This window comes from Dipodomys merriami, unplaced genomic scaffold, assembly GCF_024711535.1.
Source record: "Dipodomys merriami isolate MVZ:Mamm:240054 unplaced genomic scaffold, mDipMer1.0.p SCAF_11, whole genome shotgun sequence".
NCBI classification, from domain to species: domain Eukaryota; kingdom Metazoa; phylum Chordata; class Mammalia; order Rodentia; family Heteromyidae; genus Dipodomys; species Dipodomys merriami.
The window spans coordinates 18,065,125-18,090,938 of NW_027202382.1; the positions used below are offsets into that span (position 1 = coordinate 18,065,125).

The window sequence follows — 25,814 nt, forward strand, 5'->3', positions numbered from 1 at the left end:
CTCCACTTCCAGCATTTTGGCAGTTAACTGGAGATAAGTCTCATGGGCTTTCTTATCCTGGGATTAATTAATCCCAGCAACTCGGAGGCTAAGATCTGAGGATCACAGTTCAAAGCCAACCTAGGCAGGAAAATCTATGAGACTCTTATCTCCAGTTAACTAGCAGAAAACCGGACATGGCACTGCGGCTCAAGTGGTAGAGTGCTAGCCTTGAGTTTAAGAGCTCAGGGACAGTGCCCAGGCCCAGAGTTCAAGCCCCACAACCAACAGAAAAAAAAAAAACTGAATAAATACCATGTACCTTTTAGCATCAGTGTCATATTTTCCTTTATGCTCTTGCCCAATGCTGAAATTATTTTCATGTGTCTTTTCAGATTCCTAATTTTTTTTTTTTTTTGCCGGTAGTGGGGCCTGAACTATGGGCCTGGGCACTGTCCCTCAGCTCTTCAGCTCAAGGCTAGCGCTCTACCACTTGAGCCACAGTGCCACTTCCAGCTTTTTCTGCTTATGTGATGCTGAGGAACCAAACCCAGGACCTCATGCATGCAAGGCAAGCACTCTACCACTGAGCCACCTTCCCAGCCCGATTCCTAATCTTTGTTCATATGTGAGTGCATTTACTAAATAACTCCTCTTATTTCAGTGGGTATTTGTGTCTCTTAAGTATATATAATTAGCCTTGTTAGTGTAGGGCCTCCCTCTCCTGTGGATCCCAAAACAACTTCTGGAGAGGTATGTGTAGATGTGTGAGTGTGTATGTGTGTGTGGGGGGGGGGGGAAGGGGCGGGATCCTGGGTTGTATGCAGAGGAAAACCTGTGAATTGGTATGCTAAGAACTGAGGTGTGAGACTTCAGTTCATGACTGGCATTCCTCACTTTTCTCTCTATAAGCAGCTGCTCAGTAAGCAACCCATTCTTGATTTTCTACAGCTGTAGAGTGACAGTTAAGCAAATGCTTAATCAAAAGAGAATTGGATAGTATTAAGGGGTGCTGCACCAGGCCTGGATCTGGAGAGAAGGGCCTAGGTACTAGCCAAGGATGTACAGTTAATTTCCTGCAGGGAGCTGGGGGCCATGAGGATGGGGTGGGCAGTCATCTCTTAAGTTCTGGCAGACAGGCCCAGGCGGCTCTGTGAACTCCAAGCTGCATTCCCCTAAGGAGCGGAATCAGTGGTGCTAAGCACTGGAGGGGCCCTGACGTCACAGGCCTGGAAAAGAGGGCCACTGTCTATACTTCACTTCTCATCAGGGCATAGGGCAAAACACGATGATGGCGACAGTGTGGTGTGTGGTATGGGTGAATCACCGGGCTGCCCGCAGCCAGTAACAGCTGGGTTAGAAGATTCCTCCTGCTTCCCTAAGTTACCCCAAGGGCTAACGGATTGACACTTGGGCACTCCTCTGGCCAGGTCAAGTTGGGAAGCGAGGTCTAGAAGACATGCCTGAGTGCCTCCCGGATGGGAGACACAGTGCCCGGCCCATGGCAAGCCAGCAGACTGGCCTATGATGCCCCACGTGTGGGTTGCTGAGATGTTCAAAAAGGGTCATGGGAGAAGGATGGAAGAGGGATATTGGCCAGATACCACTTCCTAGAAGTGGCATGTAAGTTACCAGAGAACGAGGGAGGGACTATACACAACTTGGGAAGTGTCAAGTGTCTGAGGACTAGGAAGTGTTTGGCAGGAGAGCACGTGGGGAAGAAGTTCTGCTGTGTGAGGCTGGTCTATGGGCAACAGGGAACCATGATTTCCAAACAGGACCAGGAGCATCCACTCTCCTGCTGTCTCCCTATCAGATGCAGCTTATTGTGCTGAGCAGGCTTTCACAACTCCACTCAGGATGCCTGTGTCCCCTGCTCAGCTGTGCCTGACAGAGTGCATCTGCAGGCAGAAGAGACAATGCCATGGGGGGAAACTCAAGGACTACCACTACAGTCAGCTTCAGTGGTGCTAAAGGAGAGCCAGGCCAGGTGCTGGTGGCTCACGCCTGTAATCTTAGCTACTCAGGAGGCTGAGATCTGAAATGGTGGTTTGAAGCCAGCATGGGCAGTAAAGTCCATAAGACTCCACTTAACCACCAAAAAGCCAGAAGTGGAGCTGTGGCTCAAGTTGTAAAGTGCTAGCCTTGAGCACAAAAGCTCAGGGTCAGTGTCCTGAGTCCAATCCCCAAGGACTGGCACAAAAATAAAGGGTAGCCAGAAAGATGCTAAAAGCTACATAATTCTATTCTGAGTAGGAACAGACAGGAGTCAGGGTTTGCTTCCTTGGAAGAAAAGACATAATGGGCTTTCTTCAGGGACCAGCCTTCTACCACAAGAAAACCGGTGAAGAATATGGAAGTTGTCCAGTTCTTGGGTACTATGTATTTTATTCAAGTCACATAAACTATGAATAAAGAACAGTTACAAGGTCAGTGCTCATTAAGACAATACACTAGCAAATTACTGTTATTTGAAAAGCCTGCTGGGGCTGGGAAACAGCTCAGTGGTAGAAGTGCTTGTCCAGTGTGGTTTGAGGCCTAGCATCACAGAGGGAAAAACTGCAAGTGATTTGCTGTATCAATGAGGAAACTTTGACCAGCACAACACTTGTAAAGGCACAATGACATCACAATGGCATGACTTGGATGCCAAGGAAACTTCTTTTCTGCTTTGGGAATACGGAGTGCCCCCTGCTGGCACACAGCTGCAGGCTGTTGCACGTCCCATACTGTGTCAGGGTGCAAGGGGAACTCTGTTGGAGGACCTCGTATGTCCTGTAAAGGCTGTGTAGCCTTTGGTTCATTTGAGCATCAGCCCTGGTAAATTGGAGCTTTTACCCGTCTTGCAGATGAGGTTGCGGAAGTAGAGAGCAAGCCCAATTATAGACTGCAACTAGTTTTCTGGCTAGCACAGACACTGACTTAGAGCCAATTTAATTGCTCTTCAGTCCAGTTATCATCTATCTTCCCTGCATAAATCCCAGATTCTCACACTACATCTCCCTTGGGGTATGAGGCCTCATCTCAGAACTCAGAGGGGAAATCAACAGGTAGAACCAGGCTGCACAGAGTAACCAGGCGAAAGCAAAGCATCAGAGGTTGTGACTCAGTGAGGGGGACAGGAGCATGTGGCTATCAGAATTAACAGCAGGGCCCCGAGACAGGAGCAGGTTAACTGTGTGGCCTTGGGCAAGTGACTTGTTCCGTCTTCATTCTGCTATGTGTAGAATGGGAGTGATTCCTACCTGCTAGGGATATGGATCGAGTGAATGTAATTGTAGGGTTACACAGGGCATCACCTGACAGTAGTCAGAGCTATCTGACTTGGCCTCTGCAGCTGTGGGTCTGAGGGAAAGGCCTTGGGTTTCTGGAGGTGTGTGGATGTAGAATCAAGTGGTTATTCCCCTCTGTCAGGAATATCCTCTGCCTTTCAGAATTCAGCTTTGGGCCATTCCCAGTAGTTTTTTCCTTCTCAGGATGCCTAGGGCCTGGTGGATGCTTAGATGTCTACTCAAGTAGAGTTTGCGTGGTTAGAACTAAGGCACTTTAGTCCCTTCTGCTTTGTATTCTACTTAGGCTGTGTAGCCAAATATACACCTGTCTGAGGAGCTGACAGGTCAGAATGCTTATTAATCCTCCCCAACAGGTACAGACCCTGGGAAGAGGCTTTTTCTCCCTAAGAGTGGAACTCTTAGCTTCTTTTCCCATCACTTTATTCAAGAAAACATCTTTCTGGGTTGCCTCAGCCTGGTTTCAGGGATTGGAGCTATCCAACCCCTCTGACAGCCATTCTTTTTTTTTTTTTTTTTTGTCTCAAGGAGCTTGGGTAAAACTTAGCAGCATTACTGTGGATTCCTTCCCAACGCCTCAAAACCAGTCATCTCCCAGGTTACAAACTGGGCCCCAAGGGCAGGGCAAAGATCGGGTCAGATTCTTGGCCGTTGTAGGGGTGGAGGATAAGGCACAGATGTGGACTTCAGGCCTAGTCCAGCCCTGAATCAATATGGGTAATTTAAGGCAGCTCTTAGAACTTCAGTTTTCCAAACATGCAATGAGGTCAAGTGGGGTAAATCTCTGAGGTCTTAGGAAACATCAGATTTCTGTGGCCTGGGAAGCTGTCCCGCAGCCGGAAGTGCAGGGAGCACCTGAGACAGGCAAAGAGTGGGCAGGGTTTTCCTGACGAGAAAAAAAATGGGAAAAAGGTAGAAAAAAATGCACAAAATTGCAGAGGGGAAATTAGGGCAGTGTCATTGGAGGGCCTCTGAAAGGCACGGGGCTGGAGTGCAGACTAGACGGGTCTTCTAAAGGAGAGTGAATTTTTCGTTGGCTCTGGGGGAGGAGCCTCACCATGGTCCTGCGTGGTCTGGGGCAGGTCACCCTGATTTCCGGATAGAAGGTGAAGATGGGGGGACGTCCAGATCAGGAAGGTGGTGGATAAAGGGGACCTCAAGGAAGAGAAGAGCCACTGGCAGGCGACTCCGTCACTAGTACCTGCTGGGGATGGGGGGGGGGGCAGCAGATGGGTTTAGGACACGTTTACTCCCCCCCCCCCCGTGTAGCAGGGCCCCCCCCCCGCGGGCGTCGTCTAGGGGAGCCGGGGGACGCGGAGGGCCCCCTCCCAGAGCCGCAGGGCCGGGTGGAGCGGCTCCTGGAAGGCGGCGTGGAAGGTGTGCAGGTGGCTCATGCCGCCCGTCACGTCGTAGAAGGCCAGGATGCCGGCCTCGTAGTCCAGGAAGACGCCGATCCGGTCGGGGTCGTCGCGGGGCCGCAGGCGGCTGCGCTGGCCGTCGTGGAAGGCCCAGTACTCCAGGTCGTAGCGCTTGAGGCACCACGACTGGCGGTTGCAGCCCAGGCGGGCGGCGGCCGAGGCCCCGCGGCGCCGCAGGGACGGGTAGGCCGCGCCCACCCACCAGCCCAGGCCGGCCTCCTGCACGTCCACCTCCCAGTAGTGGCGGCCGGCGGCGAAGCAGTCGCGACTCAGCACCTGCCAGAGTTCATCGAAGCGCGTGGCGGGCGCCGGCCCCAGGCGGCCCAGGAGGCCGCTGCGCACCACCAGCCCGTCGGCCGAGAGACGCAGACGTGCGTGCATCGTGTCCGGGTCCAGCGTGGGCGTGCGCGCGTCTGCGGGGGCGGGGAGAAGGGACCTCTGGTGGGCGTGTCCTGTTGCAGTCACGCCCATGAGACACGCCCACGGCGACCCCCTCCCCCAGGGTGCACCTTACAGTGGGAAAGCCAGCCGGAATGAGGGCTGCCTGGACAGGCTGCTAACGCAGACCCCTTGGAGTGGGCCCGGGGAAAGGGGGACTGGGCTGTGCACTCTTGAGGCCTTTTTTATTTTCTTCCACGGAATTTACTGCCCATTTCTTAATAATTCAATAGGAATAATCCCATTGAGGTTTGGGAGAGGTGGGGAAGAATGATGGAAGGGGTGACATTGATCAAAATGCATTGTTCTCATAAACTGACATGTTGAATCGAAACCTTGGTGCAACTGCTTAAAGGTAAAAAAAACAAAAATTTAAAGTAAAATTAAAAAAAAAAGATTTGCAGGGCTCTGGTGGCTCATGCCTGTAATCCTAGCTCCTCAGGAGCCTGAGATCTGAGTATTGTGGCTCTAAAGCAGCTTGGGCAAGACACCCATGAGACTCTTATCTCCAATTAACCACCACAAAACTGAAAGGGGCACTGCAAGTCAAGTAGTAGAGCGCTAGCCTTGTACACAAACGCTCAAGGACAGCACGTAGGCCCTGTTTCTATGAATCTTACAGCTTCAGATGCCAGATACAGGTAGAATCCTACAGCATTTGTATTTTTTTGTCTATTTTATTTCATTTGGCACAAATTTCCTCAAAGGTACACACATGAAAAGATTTCCTTCCTTTTTAAGGCTGAAAGATAGATATTCCATTATATGTACTTACCACCTTTGGTTTAGCCACAATAATCATCAGCCATTAATGCTTTACCTGATGAAATGAATACTTTGTAATTCTTGCTCTACTACTTGAAATAAATTGATTGGTATATGTGATCTTTAAAAAGCTCTAAATAGACTGGGTCCTGGTGGCTCATGCCTTTAATCCTAGCTACTCAGGAGGCTGAGATCTGAGGATCACAGTTGGAAACCAGTCCAAGAAGGAAAGTCCATAGAACTTTTTATCTCCAATGATTTAGAGCTGTGACTCAATTAATGGAGCACTAGCAAAAGCCCAGGGACAGCACCCAGGCCCTGAGTTCAAGCCCCAGGACAGGAAAAATAAAAAGCTCTAAATATAAAATAAAGGAAAATAAATATTTAAATAATTTTAAATGACATGCACAAGAATGCTATAGCAAGTATGTTCACAAAAGGAAAATGGAAGCAATCCCAGTGCCATCAGTAATAGGAATAAAGTTGCTATGAATACACAAGGGAATACTTTAGAGCAATGAAAAGGACCAGATCTCTGTAATAATATGGATACGTCTTATCCATATTAAGAAACAAAAGAATGACCCCATTATATAAAGGTAAAAGCTAACAAAAGTAACCTCTAGAGTTAGAAGTGAGGCTAGTGGATACTTTTTGGGGAGAGCAAATCAGGGACATGAATGAGACTTTTGGAAATTTCCATGGTTTGATCTGAAGAAAGCTTATATATATATATATATATATATATATATATATATATATATATATATATATATATATGTACACATATACTGGAGGCAGCACACTTTGAATACTTTCTTTCTATCTTGGGGCAGTACTACGTATGAGCTTGACTTGCTAGACAGGCACTTTACCACTTGAACCACACCTTCAGCTCTATTTTGCTGTAGTTTTTTTTCAGATAGGATCTCTTGTTTATTGCCCAGGCAAACTTAGATTATGTATGATCCTCCTATGTCTCCTGCCTAGCTGAGAACTGGTATGAACCACCACACTCAGTTTTTTGTTTTTTTTTAATTGAGATAGAGGTCTTGAACTTTTTGCTTGGAGTTTGCCTTGAATTGAAATCTTGCTATCACTGCTTCCCAAGTAGCAGAGATTATAGGTATATTCTACCATGTCCATCCCTGTGCACTCTTCTTTGAATGTACTTTATTTTCAAAGTTTTCTTTAAAATACCTCCTCAGCTGGGAACCTAGAATTCTAGTAACACAGGAGGCTGAGATCTGAGAACCACAGTTTGAAGCCAGCCAGGTCAGGAAAGTCCGTGAGACTCTCATCTCCAAGAAACTATTCAGAAAAACCAGAAGTGGTACTGTGGCTCAAGTGGCAGAGCACTAGCCTTGTGCAAAATAAAATCAGGGTCAGTACCCAGGCCCAGTGTTCAAGCCTCAGGCCTGGAAAGAAAGAAAAAGAGCCATGCACCAGTGGCTCCTGTCTGTAATCCTAGCTACTCAGGAGGCTGAGATCTGAGGATTATGGTGCAAAGCCAGCCCAGGCAGGAAAGGCTGTGAAACTCTTATCGCCAATAAACCACCAGAAAACTGGAAGTGGCACTGAGGCTCAAGTAGTAGAGCACTAGCCTTGAGCTGAAGAGCTGAGGGACAGGACTCAGGCCCAGAGTTCAAGCTCCATGACCGACAAAAAAAAGAAAAAGATAAAACGAAAAGTAAAAGAGAAAATGAAAGTGTAAATCTGCCCAAGGTTCAACATCAGGAAATATTTGTATCTTTTGAAAAGAGACAATATTATGTATCCTTTGAAAAGACTGAGGTAGAAAATTGTTCAAGCTTGGGCTGGGAAGGTGGCTCAGTGGTAGGGCGCTTGCATTTCATGCCTGAGGCCCTGGGTTCGATTCCTCAGCACCACATAAGCAAAAAGAAAAAAGCTGGAAGTGGTGCTGTGGCTCAAGTGGCAGAGCGCTAGCCTTGAGCTGAAGAGCTGAGGGACAGTGCCTAGGCCCAGAGTTCAGGCCCTACGACTGGACCCAAAAAAAAAAACCCAACAACAACAACAAAAAGAAAATTGTTCAAGCTACGTTGTTACATAAAAATTACAAAAGAATAGAGCGTGATTCCCTCCTTAAAACATCTGTACACACGTTTTTAAATGCCTGTATGAACAGATGTCAGAATATTAATATTAGGCATTTATCATGGAGAGGGACCATTATTTTCTTTTTGCTCATCTATATTCTGTGATTTTAATCACAATACATACATTACTTTGATAATTTTCTTTTTTTTTTCTAGTGGGGCTCGGGGTTGAACCAGGTCCTCCTGCCTGCTAGCCAAGTGTTGATATGTTGAATTGAAACCTTTTTGTATAACCACTTAAAGAAATAAAAGACTGGGGCCTGGGAAGTTGGCTCAGTGGCAGAGTGCTTGCCTTGCATGCATGAGGCCCTGGGTTCGATTCTTCAGCATCACATAAGCAGAAAAAGCCGGGAATGGTGTTGTGTCTCAAGTGGTAGAGTGCTAGCCTTGAGCTGAAGAGCTGAGGGACAGCGCCCAGGCCCAGAGTTCAGGCCCCACGACCACCACCACCAACAACAAAAAAAGAAATAAAAGACTAATAATAAAAATTATTGTCTTGGTGTAGCCCAACTGACCATGATTCTCCTTCTTCTGCCTCCTTAATACTGGGGTTAAAGGGATGTACCACTGTGCCCAGCAAAAGCGTTCTGTTTTTGTCAGTCATGGGGCTTGAACTCAGGGCCTGGGCGCTGTCCTTGAGCTTTTTTTGCTCAAGGCTAGCACTCTACCACTTTGATCAAAGCACCACTTCCAGTTTTCTGGGAGTTAATTAGAGATAAGAGTCTTACAGACTTTCTTGCACAGGCTTTGAACTGCAATCCTCAGATGTCAGCCTTCTGAGTAGCTAGGATTACAGGCCTGAGCCACTGGTGCCTAGCAAAATTTTCTTTTCTTTCTTTTCTTTTTTTAGGTTGGTCATGGGGCTTGAACTCTGGGCCTGGGCACTGTCTCTGAGCTCTTCAGCTCAAGGCTAGCGCTCTACCACAGCATCGCTTTTGGTTTTTTCTAGTGGTTAATTTGGAAATAAGAGTCTCATGGACTTTCCTGCCTGGGCTGGCTTTGAACTGCGATCCTCAGATCTCAGCCTCATAAATAGCTAGGATTACAGGTGTGAGCCACTGGCACCTGGCAAAGCTTTCTTTTTTTAAAAACAACACTTGTTTAAAAATAATTTGGTTACCTTTCTGTCTGTTGCCTTTATAATAATAATAAAGAAATAATTTGGTTGTCGTAACATAAAAAAGTAATGGTGTAGAGCTGCCTTCTCCAGGGCTCCCTCACCTCTGCTTCCCACCCTATCCACCCTCTCTCCACCCTGGGCTTACATTTTAAGAAGAGCGATCTCTCTGGTGAAGGGCTGATTTTCAACAAGGTGCCTGGCTTGGTGCTGGAGGAGCTGGAGAGCTGGCTGTTTATGTCTGTAATGAATTTGAGTGGTGAGAAGTAAATGCAAGAGTTTATGCAAGCAGCAGAAATAAAACATACTAAGAATATGGCAAAGCTCGAAATTCATATGGCCTCGCCCTAAGAAACACGTGCAAAGTTAAAGGAGGAGACGCTTGAACTAGAGAAGAGCCCAGGACCACACAGTAGGACCAGTAGAGCAGCACTCAGGGCCAGGAGGTAGCCTCTAGGCACATGCAGATTGTGGCCAGGTCAAGTTCTCAGCAAGAAAAGAGGGTGGAATGCTTTCCCCTGGGGTCATCTTGGACGGCTCTCTGCCTAGAACCCTCCTCTTGTGTCTGCTTTTCCAGGTGTTTGGGCTTCAGTTCCTCCCCAGAAGGGTGCCCCTTCCCTCTCCCCCCACCTCACCCACTTGCGCATTATCATCACAGCTAGGATGGTCTCCCCCTCTCCCCAACTCTAGAATCATCTATGCTATTGCCTATGTGAATCTCCACACGGGAGCTTAAGTTCTTCACCTCCTACCAGGTTCAAAAGGCTTGATTCCCAGTGCAGCCATGTTCAGAAGGTGGGGCTCTGGGTAATCATTAGACCAGGAGGCTCCGCCTTCAGTACTCTATTCTTCTATGGATAGACTCATAGATTGATGGTATCATTGGGAAGTGATGGAAATAAGGAAGCAGGCTGTGTGTCTGAAGGGTCTGAGGTCCTGCACTGGTTCCTTCCTGTCTGTCTCTCTACTTCCTGGACACCATGAGGTGAGCAGCCTCCTCTACCACCCTCTTCTAGTGCCTTGCTAATATTTCTGCCCTACCTTGGGCCTAAGGTAATGGATCCAGCTGACTTTAGGCTTGAGACCTCTGGAACCATGAGCCAAAAATAAACCTTTCCAGGGCTGGGAAGGTGGCTCAGGGGTAGAGTGCTTGCCTCACATGTATGAGGCCCTGGGTTCGATTCCTCAGCACCCCATAAACAGAAAAAGCCAGAAGTAGCACTGTGGCTCAAGTGGTAGCGCGCTAGCCTTGAGCTGAAGAGCTAAGGGACAGCGCCCAGGCCAAGAGTTCAAGCCCCATAACCAACAAAAAAATAAATCTTTCCTACTTTTAAATTGTTTCTCTCAGGTATTTGTCACAGTGACAGGAAAAAACTAACAGGTACTTCTTCCCATTATATAAAATGATCCCTTCCTTCTACCAGTTAGAAGCTCAGGCCCAAAGCCTCCTCCCAGATGACACCTTAGCATATCCTTCCGCAGGGCATGTTTACTCCCGCTGTGCCTCAGGACCTCAGCACTCACTTTCCCCTCAACCTGAAGAACATTTCCCAGAGGTGACAAGAATGAAAACTGCGAACATTTACATTGTGCTGTGTCTGTGCTGTGCCTGTATATTCCTGTATACTGAAAAACTCACTTGCTAGGCACAGGTGGCTCTGGCCTGTAATCCTATCTACTCAGGAGGCTGAGATCTGAGCATCATGGTTCAAGAACAGGCATCTGGGGCAGGAAAGTCCATGAGACTCTTATCTCCAACTAACCACCAGAAAACCAGAAGTAACACTGTGTCTCAAAGTGGTAGAGCTACTAGCCTTGAGTGAAAGAGCTCAGTGACAGTGCCTGAGTTCAAGTCTCATGGCTGACAAAACAAACAAACAAAAACCTCACTCCTCACCACAACCTCTGAAGACAACATCATTGTTCAGGTGTGGGCAAGCTGACAGGGGCTCCCCAGAGCCCTGCATGTGACCACATGCTCTCCTGTCCTTGGGTCTGCAGTCTAGAAAGCCCTGTTCCAGCTCGCCCTGGGATTTTGAACTCAGGGCCCCATGCTTTCAGATGCTCTACCACTCAAGCTGCACCCCCAGACCTTTTTTAGCTATTTAGTTATAGGTGCCCCCTTTCCAGGGGCTTCCCAACTGCTGCGTGAAATGGCTTCTTGCTGTTCTACTTTACTTCATTGTGGTTCTTACTATGGACACAAGTTTGCTGTGTCTCACAGCAGAGGGGAGTAAAAGGACTCTTGGGACAGATTTTGGAGCACTTGCTTTGTGTCAGACTCTACATGTACCTCAGATTTGGCCCCCAAAGTCTCCCTGCCCGCCATGGAATGTGAATTGAACAGGGGTCTGTGTGCCCAGGCAGGTCATGGGGCGAAACTTGCAGGGCGAAGGCAGAGGGGAGATGGCCATGGAGGAAGTAAGGGAGCCTGGGACCAGAAAGGCTCCCAGAGAGCACAATGGTGCCCCCAACTGCCTAGCAAAGGTGATGACTGGCTGACCCCAGGCAGAGGCAGAGGAGGAGCAAGAGCTGGCTAGGCTCAGGTGCCCCAGGGCTGGCCTGTCCAGCCAGGCAGGCAGGAGACCTCTCAGGGAGAGGAGGCAACGTCATAGAAGGCATTCAGGGTGGGTTGGATACCACACCCAGGAGCCCTGGCTGCCCAGCCATGGATATTTGGGTGGGAGAGCCATCATTCGGGGGGAGACCTTTCTAGCTGTCTCTGGGGTATGGGGCTCCACAGGGTGTTAAGTCCCCATTGTCACATGCTGACTCACTTTTCTTCAGACGAATGTCCAGTGGCTTCTGGAGGGTCCTCTGCATGGCTCCCACAAGGTCCTTGAAGAAGCTTTTGACTGGCTCAAAGGAGTAGGGCACAGGGTGGCTCAGCTCTGCAAGGCCCCTCTGTCTTTGCATCTCCGGCTTGGTGGCCATGTACATCTGGTGGGGGTAGTGAGCGCAGGGTCGGCAAGGCTCTGGGGGCTGCATTTGTAGGTGGAAGCAAACCTTGGGCATACTTTAGTTTGGTGTGTGTGTGTGTGTGTGTGTGTGTGTTGAACTCAGGGCCTGAGCACTATCCCTTCCTTACCCTTTTCCATTCCAGGCTTGTGCTCTACTACTTGAGCCATACACAGCTCCACTTCTGACTTTTTGGTGGCTAATTGGAGCTAAGAATCTCACAGACTTTCCTGCCCTGGCTGGCTTTGTACCATGATCCTTAAATCTCAGCTAGGATGACAGGCATGAGCCACTGGCACTGGCTAGCTAGCTTGTTTGAGCAATATTGTAGATAAATTCTCTGAGTTTGTGGGAAAGCTACATGAGTTCCCCATGTGTATCAGGACATCTAGCTAGGGAAGAATTTGATGGCTACAGGCACAAACAAATAAAAGAAATAAATGATAATTAAAACCAGTAGCCTTGACAACGAGATAAAGGAAAGCGATGCCAAGCCTGAACTGCTGGAGGCCAGGACTCCGTAGGAAGGATGCCCTAGATATGGCTTTTCAAGCAGAAGGCCAGGCAACTCGAAACCTCATGGGTTTAGAGTTTGACAGACCTGTGATCCGATGCCCTCTCTGCCACCTACCTGTCTAGGAAAATCACCCAACTTCTCATTTGCATTTACAACATGGAGTGAGAAGATCTACTTTGCTGAGTACAAGCAAACATTGGTGCTAAGATCCATAAGTGTTTGCACTACAAAGGCCATGCAGAATAGTTGCGGTTCCTATTTAACCAGCCGAAGATATCTATCATCTTCCTAATGACATTTACTCTCTGGCCTTCTATGTGGTGATGAGGAAGTCTATGTGGGTTTTTTGTGTGTGTAAACACTGCCCAGCTCCTGGATAAATGAGGTGGAATGTAGGTATCAAGTGGCAACACTAAGAGCAGCAGCCCTATTGTTACCTGCAGCAGCTGGACAGGGTTGGACTCCTGGCTGATACTCCAGATCCGGATGTGGAGATCATCCAGAACTTCGATTTGTTTCCTGAGAGACCCCACCTGCTCCTGGTATGCCTGGAGAGCCAGCTCCTTGCTCTTATCAATGAACTCTTTGGCTTGCACTTGCTCTTCATCAAGTAGTAATCTGAGCTCAGCGAATTTCTCTGTCAGCCAGGCTTTACTTGACTCAGCATGAGCCTGGGGTGGGGCGGGGGAGGGGGAGGGGAGGAGAACCCATTGCAGACAGTAAGTTAAACAATCAGGAAATCCAGAAAAAATTATATCTACAAAGTGAGCCCAGAGAAGTGGCCAGTAGGACACTGGGTCAGATAAAACAACAACAACAACAACAACAACAAAGCTTCCCTCAGTACTGTTCATAGCTGGTTGCAACATATGTGGAGAAACAGCAATCTGACTCTCTCTCGTTTGTTTTTTGAGATAGGGTCTTACTATGTAGCCAAGATGATCCTCCTCCAGCCTCTGAAATTCTGGGATTATAGGTATGTAGGCATATCCCACAAGGACTTCTCCCCTCCCCTTTTTTTGTGCTAGTCCTGAGGCTTGAGTGCTGTCTCTGAACTTCTTTTTTGGCTCAAGGTAGTGCTCTACCACTTGGGCCACAGCTCCACTTCTGGCTTTTTGGTGGTTAACTGAAGATAAGAGTCTCACAGACTTTCCTAATTGGTCTAGCTTTGAACTGCAAACCTCAGGTCTCAACCTCCTGTGTAGCTAGGATTACAGGTGTGAGCCATGGGCACCTGGTTATAGATCCTTTTTGAAGTAAGGAAGAAATTAAAAAAAAAAATCTCTAATAAGAAACAACACTAGCCAGGCACTGCTGGCTCACGCCTGTAATCCTAGCTACTCAGGAGGCTGAGATCTGAGGGTCGCAGTTCAAAGCCAGCCCAGGCAGGAAAGTCCATGAGACTCTTATCTCCAATTAACCCCCAGAAAACCAGAAGTGGCTCTGTGGCTTAAGTGGTAGAGTGCTCACCTTGAGCTGAAACGCTGAGGGACAGTATCTAGATCCAGAGTTTAAGCCCTATAACTGATCCCTCCCCCAAAGAAACAAAGAAAGAAAGAAAGGAGGGGAGGAAGGAAGGAAAGAAGGAAGAAAACAGCAATAAAAGGGTGGATATGTAGTTTAGTGGTAGAGTGCTTGCCTAGCATGCAGAAGGCCCTGAGTTCCATCCCCAGACCGACATAAAAATCTAAAAATATCCTGAAAGATACAAGAGGTACATGGAAAAGAAAGGGGTATCTTGACTGGAAGGTTCATACAACAAAGCTGCCATTTTCTCCTGGAGGTAGGCAGAGGGGTGGCTGGCCACCAGCATGGTGGGCACAGTGGTATCAACATCAGCCAATAACAGAACATAACTGGCAAGAGTCCTTGCCTTCCTGTCTTGTCTGGCAAATGTTGCTTCATGCCAACCCACTGGCCCAGGCCTCAAGTCATCATGGTTCCATCTCTACAGCTAGAGAAAGACGCAAATCCTGAACCAAGGTGGCTGGATGATCGTGGCCCCCAGTGGTCACAGGTCTGCTTCAGACTGGGCCTGTGTGTCAAGAGTCCATTTTCTGCTGTCCTTCTCTGTGCTGTCAGGCTGAGCCCTCATAGGCTTCATTTCCAGGCTCTCCCTTTAGGGTTTGGTCAACAGGAGATGGGACGAGATAGAGGCCAGAGGGTAAGACATCTCAGTGTCTCCCTGAGTCCCTTCCACCCACCAGCTCCCACAGAACAGCTTCCTCTGCTTCTTGCTCCTGCTCTATTAATATTTTTGCACTCCTTCATTTGTTATCTAATTGTTTGGCATGGGGTTTGAACTTAGGACCTTGTACTTGCAAGGCCAGCATTCTGCTACATGCACCACTCCCCCAGACTTCTATTCTTATAGCTAAAAATGCAAAAGCTCCCAGTAGAAAATTTGGAAGATTTAGGAAGAGCAGTTATTTAGTCCCAGGATTTGAGTGGAATTAGGGTAGCAGGTTTGGGTTGGGGTCTCCCTGCACCTAGAAGTGTAGAAAGCTTAACAATAATGAATAAGGAAACCTGTTAGCATCTGTTGGTTCAGAATTGTGGACTAAGTTCCTCTTTCCTTTGGAATGGCGCTTAGATAAGGCATAATGCCTGGCTTTAACTCAATAGACAGCCTTTGGACCATCCACAAAGTTTATTGGTCTGTTTACAAAACTGCTTTATGCCTGGCCAAACAGTTTTTAATGATATCAATGACAGAGTTTTTAAATAACATAAAGTGTTTTGTTCCTAATCAACAGCACAAACCCATAAAATAAAATAACATTTGCTTTTGGTTCATAAAGAAGGAGGGCTGGGATATAGCTCAGTGGTAAAGTGCTTGCCTAGTGGGCATGAGGCCCTAGAGGTTTAATCCTGAGAGCTGAAAAAATAAAAATAAAAACCAAAATAACAATAAGCCAGGCAGTGGAGCTCCTGCCTATAATCCTAGCTGCTCAGGAGGCTTAGACCTGAAGATCACAGTTGGAAGTCAGCCTGAGCAGGAAAGTCCATGAGATTCTTGTTTCCAAGAAGCACTCAGAAAAAGCCAAAAGTGGTGTAGTGGCTGAAATGCTGGCCTTGAGCAAAAGAAGATCAGGGACCGCATCTAGGCCTTGAGTTCAAGCCCCAGGACTGGCAAAAATAAAAAATAAAAAAATAAAAAGATAAATAATAAAAGAGAAAGTAGAGAGTACTAACATAGAAAATCTTCTCTTTTATTTCTTTTTTCTTTTTCTTTTTGTCTGTCACTTGTGGGTCTTGAATTCTGGGCCTGGGCACTGTCCCTGAGCTCTTCAGCTCAAGGCTAGCGCTCTACCACTTGAGCCACAGCGTCGCTTCTGGTGTTCTGGTAGTTAATTGGAGATAAGAGTCTCATGGACTTTCCTGCCTGGGCTGGCTTTGAACTGTGACCCTCAGATCTCAGGCTCCTGAGTAGCTAGGATTAGAGACATGAGCCACCAGCTCCCAGCTCCTCTTTCTTTTTAAACACACAAAGATCGACACTTAAAGGAAAATTCTCAGATCCAAAACCAAAGAGGAGAACCAGTATGGGTAGTGGGATCAGGGGCTGAAGCCCGTGACCCTAGCAGGCATGCTGCTGGAAGTGTGTTGTGTGGAGGAGATTGCTGCTCCTTGCTGGGCCTGAATGTCTACAAGAAGCTCAGGGAACCTGGCTGCTCTGCTCCATCCCTGAACTAGGAAAAAGCCCCCGCTGCCCAAACATCACTAGGCATCTGTTCATCCATCTGGAGTCACCATAAAATCACCAGCAATGCAAACAAACAAAAACAGTGGGCTGACATTCTGCAGGCTTGCAGTTCCTACTACAAATTTAACATAAAACGCATCTGCAGCGATGGAAACACAGCATCTCTATAATGGTTTGTATGAAGCGTCCCCTCAACAGGCTCAGGCACCAAAGGTGCAATCCCTACTTTGGGAAGTTCTGGAAACTTTAGAAGGTGGGGCCGAGCTGGAGGAAGCAGGCTACTGGAAGATGGGTGTCCTTGGGGGCTGAAACTTGGTCCCCAGCCCCCTCTGTCTCTCTGTCTCTGGAAGCCGTGAGGGAGAAGCCTTTTGTACCTGTGCCCACAGCGGTGGGTGCCTCATCACCAGCCCAGATTCAGCACAGCCATGGGCTATGGACTGAGCCCTCTGAAATGGTTAGCTAAAGTAAAAACCTTTCTTCCTTGTAAGTTGTTGGTATGTGGTTACAGTGCTGGGACACAAGGCCTCTCCCATGTCTATGCGCCCATTCTACGGTGCTCCCAAGCGCTACCCTCAGAGCTCATGGCTTGTAGGACATGTAGGGAACATACAGAAGACAAGCTGACCGTACCAGTAGCAAATCACATATAGGATTGAACCACCATGCCTCACCTCCAGCCAGGGAGATGACATTAGAACTATATAAACAATACATCCAAAGCACATGGAAGCAAAAGTGTTGCACAGAAAAAAGAAAATCTTATAGGTGAACAAACATTGTGCTGAAGTGATAGGATTAAGTCTGAATTGTTTTTAAAAGTCTGCTTCTTAACCAGCAATGAGATTGTCAATGCCCCCACAGAAGCCAGGCTGGTAACATGGAGAGAAATAGGGGCCACTGGGGGACTGAGATGGGGAATGCATGCCTATTTCACAGAAGTTTAGACTACTCAACTCCACCAGCTCCCACTGGAATAAAGTGGGGGAGACAACAATCTTTCCACCTTTCAAAGTCTAAATGTTGATTCAAATACCTCTCAGCTTTAAAATGCAGAGCAACCACTAAGAAATACTACAAATACTGATGAAGGAAAACAACATCTAAATGAATGAGGAGACATACTATGTTCATGGATTCAAAAAGACTTAACATAGTACAGATGTCAACGCTCCTCAAAGTGATGCACAAGTTATGACACAACAAAACCTTTCTCTTATACATATATACGAGATTATTTTATGATTTAAATGGAAACACAAAGGAACTAGAAGAGTTTAAATATAGTTTTGGAAAAAAATAAGATGGGAGGCATCAGTTATTTTTGCATCTATTAACAGCTACAGTGGCCATAATTATATAGCATAGATAGCACATAGATCAATGGACCAGAGTAGAAATAGCCCTACATGGGTATAGCACTGACTCTGTGTGTGTGTGTGTGTGTGTGTGTGTGTGTGTGTGTGTGTGTGTGGTGTGTGTGTGTGTGTGTGTGTGTGTGTGTGTGTGTGTGTGTGTGTGTGTGTGTGTTTACTATCGGACCAGGGCCTCACATGCCAAGGCCAAGTGCAGTCTACCACTGAGCAATGTCCTCAACTCCCATTTGAGTTTTGATTTTCTATCTTTCTTTCTTTTTTTCTTTTCTTTTCCTTTTTTTTTTGCGGTCATGGGGCTTAACTCTGAGCCTGGGCACTGTCCCTCAGCTCTTCAGCTCAAGGCGAGTGCTCTACCATTTGAGCTATAGCGCCACTTCTGGTTTTCTAGTGGTTTATTGGAGACATGAGTCTCACAGTCTTTCCTGCCCGGGCTGGCTTTGAACCTCAATCCTCAGATCTCAGCCTCCTTAGTAGCTAGGATTACAGGCGTGAGCCACGGGCACCCGGCTTTTTTTTTTTCTTTTTGTGTTGGGGATTGAACCCAAGCCAGTGCCTTGTCATGTTAAGCAAGTGCTGTACCACTGAGCTACATCCCCAGTTGACTTTTGCGTGTGTGTGCGCCAGTCTTAGGGCTTGAACTCAGAGCTTACATGCTGTCCCTGAGCTTCTTTTGCTCATGGCTTGCACCACCTCTAGCTTTTTCTGAGTGGTTTATAATCCTCCTGAGTAGTTAGGATTATAGGCATGAGCTCCCAACTCCCAGCTCCCAGTTAATTTTTTTTGGGGGGGGGGTCCGGTCATGGGGCCTGAACTCTGGACCTGGGCACTGTCCCTCAGCTCTTCGGCTCAAGGCTAGCGCTCTACATCTTGAGCCACAGCGCCACTTCTGGCTTTTTTCTTTTTTTTTTGCTTATGTGATGCTGAGGAATCGAACCCAGGGCCTCATGTATGCAAGGCAAGCACTCTACCACTGAGCCATCTTCCCAGCCCTCTAGAGCCATTTTTTGAAAAGATTTTTTTTTCTCCATTGAGTTACTTTTGTCAAAAAATTAACTGGGAGGGGTTGGGAAGGTGGCTCAGTGGTAGAGCGCTTGCCTTGCATACATGAGACCCTGGGTTCGATTCCTCAGCACCACATAAGCAGAAAAAGTCAGAAGTGGCTCTGTGGTTTAAGTGGTAGAGCACTAGCCTTGAGGTGAAGAGCTGAGGGACAGCACCCTCTCCCAGAGTTCAGGCCCCACGACTGGCAAAAAAAAAAAAAAAAAAAAAAAAAAGGCTCTAGAGTAACTGGATATCCACAAACAAAATGAAAAACAAAGACCCTAAGCTAAATACCACATCTTATTAAAAAACTAACTCGGGGGCTGGGAAGGTGGCTCAGTGGTAGAGCGCTTGCCTTGCATGCATGAGGCCCTGGGTTCAATTCCTCAGCACCACATAAGCAAAAAGAAAAAGAAAAAAGCCGGAAGTGGCGCTGTGGCTCAAGTGGTAGAGCGCTAGCCTTGAGCTGAAGAGCTGAGGGACAGCGCCCAGGCCCAGAGGTCAGGACCTATGACTGGACCCAAAAACAAAAAAACAAAAACAAAAAGCTAACTCAAAGTGGAAAATTATAAACTTAGATATAAAATGTAAAACTTTTTTTTTTCCAAGTGTTGGGCTTAACTCAGGGCCTGGGCACTGTCTTTGAGTTTTTTGTTCTTGCTGTTTGTTTTGGTTTGGTTTTTGCTGAAGTCTAACATTCTACCACTTGAGCCTCAGCTCCATTTCCGCCTTTTTGGTGATTAACTGTAAACAAGAGTTGCAGGGTCAGGCACCTGTGGTTTGAGGACCATGGTTTGAAGCCAGCCAGGGCAGGAAAGTCAGTGAGCCTATCTCCAATTACTCACAGTAAAAGCCATAAGTGGAGCTGTGGTTCAAGTGGTAGAGTGCCACCTTAAGGACAAACACTTAGGGACAGTACCCAGACCCTGGGTTCAAGCTCCCTGGTCATCATGTGAATGTCCACTGTGATAAGTTGACAACGATACCATTGATTTTCTTGTGTTGCAACTGCACTATGATTACCTAACTTGGGACAAACTAGGTAAAGGGGCATGCAGTTTCTCTGTACCGTCCCTGCAGTTTCTTATGAATCTATAATTATTTCAAAGGAAAAAATTGAAAAAAAAAAAACCCAACATTGAAAACCTTCTGTGCCTTCCCTTCAGTCCTCCATGCTGATCCTATTTCCCCAGGGGCCTCTAACCCATATCTGCTGCAAGATTTGCAGACTGAGCCTCACCTGTTCTTCAGCCCTAACAGCCAATCGCCTTATCAGCCCTTGTGGAGATGCACTTTGTAACTTGGCAACTTTCACTTGCCCAGTCCTTTTCAACTGATTTATCTTCCTGCTCCACAGTCTCACTCCTAAAAACTCAAAGGGCAGTATTCATCCTTATGCTGGGGCCACAGCTATGAGCTGCTAAGGCCCTCAGCACATTGCTGTGTTTAGGAGCTTGGCAGGGAATGGATGTCAGGCAAATGGGGGTCAGTTCCATGGCCTGACCGGGGCTCCAGCAAGAGGGGTCTTCAGCTCCAGCCCCACTCAGCTGAGGGCCTGACATTAGGCCCATGGTCAGAGCTGGGCTTCCTCTTTGCCTTGTGGGGTCAGTCAGGGGTTCATATATGTCCCAGAGGGCCAGACCTTGGGGGGAACTCACCCAGCTCCAGCTGGGACTGAGAAGAAGGAACCAGCCCCAGTTAGGAGGGGAGGAAGGTCCCTAAAGGCCTTTAAACAACTGTTTCAGGGGAAGCTGGCATGCTGACCTTGCCAGCTCCAGCTTCCTGCCCCAACCCCAGAGGAATCCATTTAAATAAATATTGTATGCAAAAGGAAGCCTGAAGAAAGCAGTTGTTCATGGGTTACACTCATTACCTATTTAATTTCATTTGTAGCAGGGTAACTTTAAAAATCAATTGCATATTCATAAGCCATACATCTGACAATATCCAAAATATACAAGGAGCTTAAAAAGCTACTCCCCCCCCCCAGTCAAACAATTAAATCAATCAACATATGGACAAAGGAGCATAAGAGAGACTTCTCAGAAGAAAAAGTAAAAATGGCAAATAGACGCATGAGGAAATGCTAAACATCCCTGGCCATAAAGGAAATGTAATCCAAAACACTCTGAGATTCTGATATTCCATCTCACCGCAGTTAGATGGGCCATGGTCAAGAATCTGAACAACAAATGCTGGCAGGGATGTGGGGAAAAGGGAGTCCTATTGCATTGTTGGTGGGAATGTCAACTAGTACAGCCATTCTGGATGGTGTCCTGGAGGTTCCTCAAAAATCTAAACAGAACTTCCCTATGACCCACCCTTACAACTTTTGGGCATCTATCCAGAGGTTACAAGCCAGGATACCATAAAGACACTTGAGCATCCATGTTCAAGTGTGAATAGCCAAGTTATTGGCTTTTCACAATAGCCAAGTTATACAAACAACCCAGATGCCCCACAACAGATGAGTGGATTAATACAACATGGCACACATACATAATGGAGTTTTGCTCATCCATTAGAATAAGATTATGTTATTTGCATTTGTTCTAGGTCCTAGAACAAATAAAGCTAAGTGAGGCAAACCAAGCTCAGAGAAACAAACAGTGCGTGCTTTCTCTCAAATGTGGAAGCTAGATCTAAAATACAACTGGACATGGTAACTTATATGAAGCTCTATGTAGTCACACACACACACACACACACACACACACACACACATACACACACACACACACACACCATCAGTCAGTCAGTCAGACAAAAAGAGTATACGCTTAGGGGAGGAACCCAAAGGTGTAACTTCTCTGAACATTTGCAATATGATTTACACAAAACAAACTCCAAGAAATGGAAACATGGGTTTTACTGTTGTTATTGTTGCATTGTTGCTATTGTTGTTGTTGCTGGTGTTTGTTTTTTCTTTTAGGAGGGGCAAAGAGGGGTACAGAAAGGGAGGGAGGAAGGATTAATAAACTCAATCATGCTATTCAGTGGAAAAATCACCTATGTAACTCGTGGACAGGAATGGAACATAGAAACTGGGGGAAAATAAAGGAAAGGGTAACACTGTCCAAAAACAAAAATGTATTCATTGCCTGACTTATAAAATGGTAGCTCCTCAGAACAGCGCATTAAGAGCGGAAATAAAATCATTATTTTTTAAATACTTATGTGCATGTTCTATAAGTTGCATGTTGCTTTGCCTAAGGCATTTTGGGGCATGGGTGGAAGGCAGTGAAAGACTAGCTCCTCCAAAAGAGATGAGCTGAGGGAAGATGGCTTTGGTGGTGGGAGAAAGGCCAGCCTTTTCTCTGCTTGGCTCTGGGCAGATTCTCCCCAATGCAGCCGAGGCATGAGCCTAACCCCTTTCCTCCCCTCCCCCTCCCCAGGTCCTGCATGACCCCTCATGGTCTGGCACTGAAATCTGTCTCTAATGTTGCATTCTTGTTCCTCAAAAATGGCTCCCTAGCCAGGCGCCAGTGGCTCACCCCTGTAATCCTAGCTACTCGGGAGACTGAGATCTGAGGATTTGCAGTTCAAAGCCAGCCTGGGCAGGAAAAGTCCATGAAACTCCTATCTCCAATAAACCACTCAGAAAACTGCAAGTGGCGCTGTGGCTCAAGGGGTAGAGTGCTAGCCTTGAGCTGAAGAACTCAGGGACAGTGCCCAAGCCCAGAGTTCAGGCCCCACGACTGACAAAAAAAAAAAAAGGTCCCCACTAGGGGACACTTGTGTTCCCAGGGGAAATGGGAACATCTCTACTTGCCTTGAGCCTTTCCCCAGCATCTTCTATCTCAGTTATGTTGTCAGCATGCTGCTGCTTCTTGGTGGCCAAATGCTGCAAACATTCTTGGATGAGCTTCTGATGGGAGGGGAGGAAAGAAAAAGCTGAAACACCATGTCATCCAGGTAACAAGCGCTCATCTCTCCTCACCTGGGCTCTTTTTCAGAGGAGGTATCTGAGACTTGGAAGGTCTTGAGTCTTGCCTAGTAGTGTAGAAGATGGAGGATGAGCTGGGCCTCAGAGGGCCATGTCAGAGATTCCTCAGGTCTGGAGGGTCTCTCTTCCACCTTCCTAATCTCTACTTTCTGAAGCTCCTATTTTTTCAAAGGTCTGCTCTCTTCCCTATCCCCAAGAAGTGTGGCAGCCACAATCTAGCTTTGTTTTCCTTACAGCTGGCCTTCCAGTGGCTATTGGGCCTGACCCCAGACTCTTCCTGGGGACCATGAGGGACAGGCACTCAGAAGCCTTTGATGAACCAAATAATTACTAGGACCTGCCAATGGCCATTGGAGGGCTGAGGCCCCAGGCAAATGATAACAAGTAAAAACTCCAGAGTGAGAGGAGACCAAAGGGACCCAGCTCTGAGTCCCAGCTCTGCTCCCTCACCTGTGTAAACCTCTGTCCTGGGAACTAAAGGAGGGATTGATTGGCCAATGGAGGTGCTCAACACGGGCTGATGTGTCATCTTAACCTCCAACAAACCTTTCCTATGAAGTGCACAACTTTGTTTATGCTGGTGCTAGGGCGTAAACTCTGGGCCAGGGTGCTGTTCCTTAGAATTTTTGCTAAGGAATGGACCACTTGAGCCACAGCTCCATTTCTGTGCACAGCTTTGTTTAAAGGAGAATGGTCATAACTCAAGCATAGCTTGGCCTTGGCTTGGAGAAGTGCACCCTGAGTGTGGTAACTCAGAAGCCAGCTCCTGTTCATCACAGACCAAGAACATCCTAATTTCCAAGTGGCCATGCCCTCCAGCCATAGGTCCTTCTACCTCAGCACCTGCTGACTCCCTACGCAAACTTTCAGGACCAGTTCCAATGGCCACCTCCCCTACCCAGCCTTCCAGGGCTTCCTATTTGTTCAACTGACCACTGCGTTGGACCCCCTAGTTACAGTGATTACTCCCCAATTACTGTCACTGTCCTCTCCCAGCCACCTCCTCCTGATCCATGGCACAAGTATGTGCTGGATGGATGTTTGATGATGGATATGTGGATAGGTGAGTGGGCATGCAGATGAGAAAAGGGTGTATATAGGTAGAGGTGGGTAGACAGATGGAAGATAGAACAACTGTGGGAGACTCTTGAAACATTTCTGGAAGCAGGGTTGTTAACTCAGGCTTTTTTTTTTTTAATGGTACTGGGATACTGGGATTTGAATTCAGGGCTAGCACTCTACCACTTGAGACATGCCTCTAGATAACCGCCCTCCCCATTTTTTTTTTTCTATTTTGGAGATTCTAGCAGATTTTTCTGCCCAGGCTAGCTTTAAACCCACGATCCACCAGATCTCAACCTCCTGAGTAGCTAGGATTACAGGCTAGGAGCTATTATCACAGCTATTTTATTTTATTTTATTTTATTTTTTTTGGGGGGGTCCGGTCGTGGGGCCTGAACTCTGGGCCTGGGCACTGTCCCTCAGCTCTTAAGCTCAAGGCTAGCACTCTACCACTTGAGCCACAGCGCCACTTCCGGCTTTTTTTCTTTTTGCTTATGTGGTGATGAGGAATCGAAACCAGGGCCTCAGGCCTGCAAGGCAAGCGCTCTATCACTGAGCCACCTTCCCAGCCCATTTTATAGCTATCAAAAATGGCAGGTTCTGGAGGTTCTTGAACCCAAGATTCTACAAACAGCCTGATTTCACCTTGCAAGTTGTGACAGCAAGTCATTCTGAGCAGGATGGGGTCTCCAGGATGTAATGTCCTGAGGGCATAAGGTAGAGTTCATTGTGGACTTCTTAGGGGTGGCAGCACACCTGTTTCTGTTGACACAGAGGGTGTCTAGCCCAGACTTCATGAAGCCCAGAGAGAGTGGAGCTTAGCCCAGTGCCTCCCACCCAGTGGGCCACAGGGCTGGAACAGAAATCCAAAGACAGGGCTGGGAAGGTGGCTCAGTGGTAGAGAGCTTGCCTTGCATGCATGAGACCCTGGGTTCGATTCCTCATCACCACATAAGCAAAAAGAAAAAAGCCGGAAGTGGAGCTGTGGCTCAAGTGGTAGAGCACTAGCCTTGAGCTGAAGAGCTGAGGGACAGCGCCCAGGCCGAGTTCAGGCCCCACGACCGGACCCCCCCCCCCCAAAAAAAAATCCAAAGACAATGGCTACACTACCATCAGCCCAGTGAGGAATACAAGGAGAGCATGGACTTTGTAGATGCCGGAATGCAAGGTTCAAGGCCAGCCTCTAGTTCCCAAACTAGCTTTTAGTTATCTGTATGGGGATGGTGCTGCTGATAACAGCGGGCCCAGGGCTGCCACTTGGAAGGGGCCTGTCTGTGGAGGGCTAGGTAGTAGGCAGGTGTGCAGGTGGGCAGGTGCGCAGGTGGGCAGAGGCTTTCAGGCTTGCAAGACTGTTAGGGGAGTCAGTATCCAGTCGCTTTCTCAGAAGGCCAGTTAGGATGGTCCAGAGCCACGCACAAACATCTTCTAAAGGGGTGCATAATAGGACTCCCCTCTCACTAGAAGGTAGCTTTTCTTCCAGCTCACGGCAGTGCTGTGGGCCTGTCATGGTGGGTGGATGAGGTCGAAGACATCTGGGTACCACCGGGGCCTCCCAAGTCCCCCTTCCCGCCCAACCATCCTCCTCTGAAGTTTAACTGGTGTCTTGGCTCACCTTTGCTCTTCCCTGAGCCTCAGTCTCCCCATTTAGGTCTTCCTGCGGGACCTTGCGTTTCCAAGTGTTAACCGGGAAACCGGTGAAGGGAGCTGGGGCGCGCGCTCCTCGCCCGCCCCTCGCCCGTTACTCCTGCCCCCCCCCCCCGCACACCACACCCTCCCCCCTGCGGTGCCCCGCGGACCCCACCTGCGCGCGGTCCCCACCTGCACGCGCTCCGCCTCCTCCCGCGCCAGGCCCACCGGGTGGCCGCGGTGCTCGCCCAGCGCGGGGCAGAGCGCGCACACGCAGCGGCCGCAGCGGCGACAGAAGAGCTCGGCCGGGCGGTCGCTGTGTTCCGGGCAGCACCAGGCGCGCGCCTCCGCGAGCTCGGCGGGGTCCCCGCTGGTCCCGCACGGCGCCCCGCTGCCCGCCATGCCCAGCTTCCCGGATCCCGGCGCCGGCGCGCCGGCAGTGCCACGGGCGGGGCTCGCGG

The 25,814-nt window shown here is 48.1% G+C and overlaps 1 protein-coding gene across 1 annotated transcript; it reads right to left on the reverse strand.

The window, feature by feature from the left end:
* Positions 1-2,353: 2,353 nt before the first annotated feature.
* On the reverse strand, positions 2,354-25,755 carry Trim14 (tripartite motif containing 14). The gene is made up of 6 exons (XM_070010468.1): positions 25,546-25,755; positions 22,492-22,587; positions 13,037-13,270; positions 11,902-12,064; positions 9,273-9,365; positions 2,354-5,100 (listed from the first exon to the last, which is right to left on the reverse strand). Exons 1-6 carry the CDS (start codon positions 25,753-25,755, stop codon positions 4,565-4,567), a joined length of 1,332 nt encoding a protein of 443 aa, XP_069866569.1. The 3' UTR covers positions 2,354-4,564.
* Positions 25,756-25,814: the final 59 nt, after the last annotated feature.

What these genes read in the sequence shown, in the direction of transcription:
- Trim14 (XM_070010468.1), bottom strand. Translation starts at nt 25,755, where the DNA reads ATGGCGGGCAGCGGGGCGCCGTGCGGGACCAGCGGGGACCCCGCCGAG. An exon ending in ATGCTGGGGAAAGGCTCAAG is followed by an intron (nt 13,271 to 22,491) that starts GCAAGTAGAGAT and finishes GCCCCACCCCAG; the next exon opens with GCTCATGCTGAGTCAAGTAA. An exon ending in GAGATCGCTCTTCTTAAAAT is followed by an intron (nt 5,101 to 9,272) that starts GTAAGCCCAGGG and finishes CCGCCCCCGCAG; the next exon opens with ACGCGCGCACGCCCACGCTG.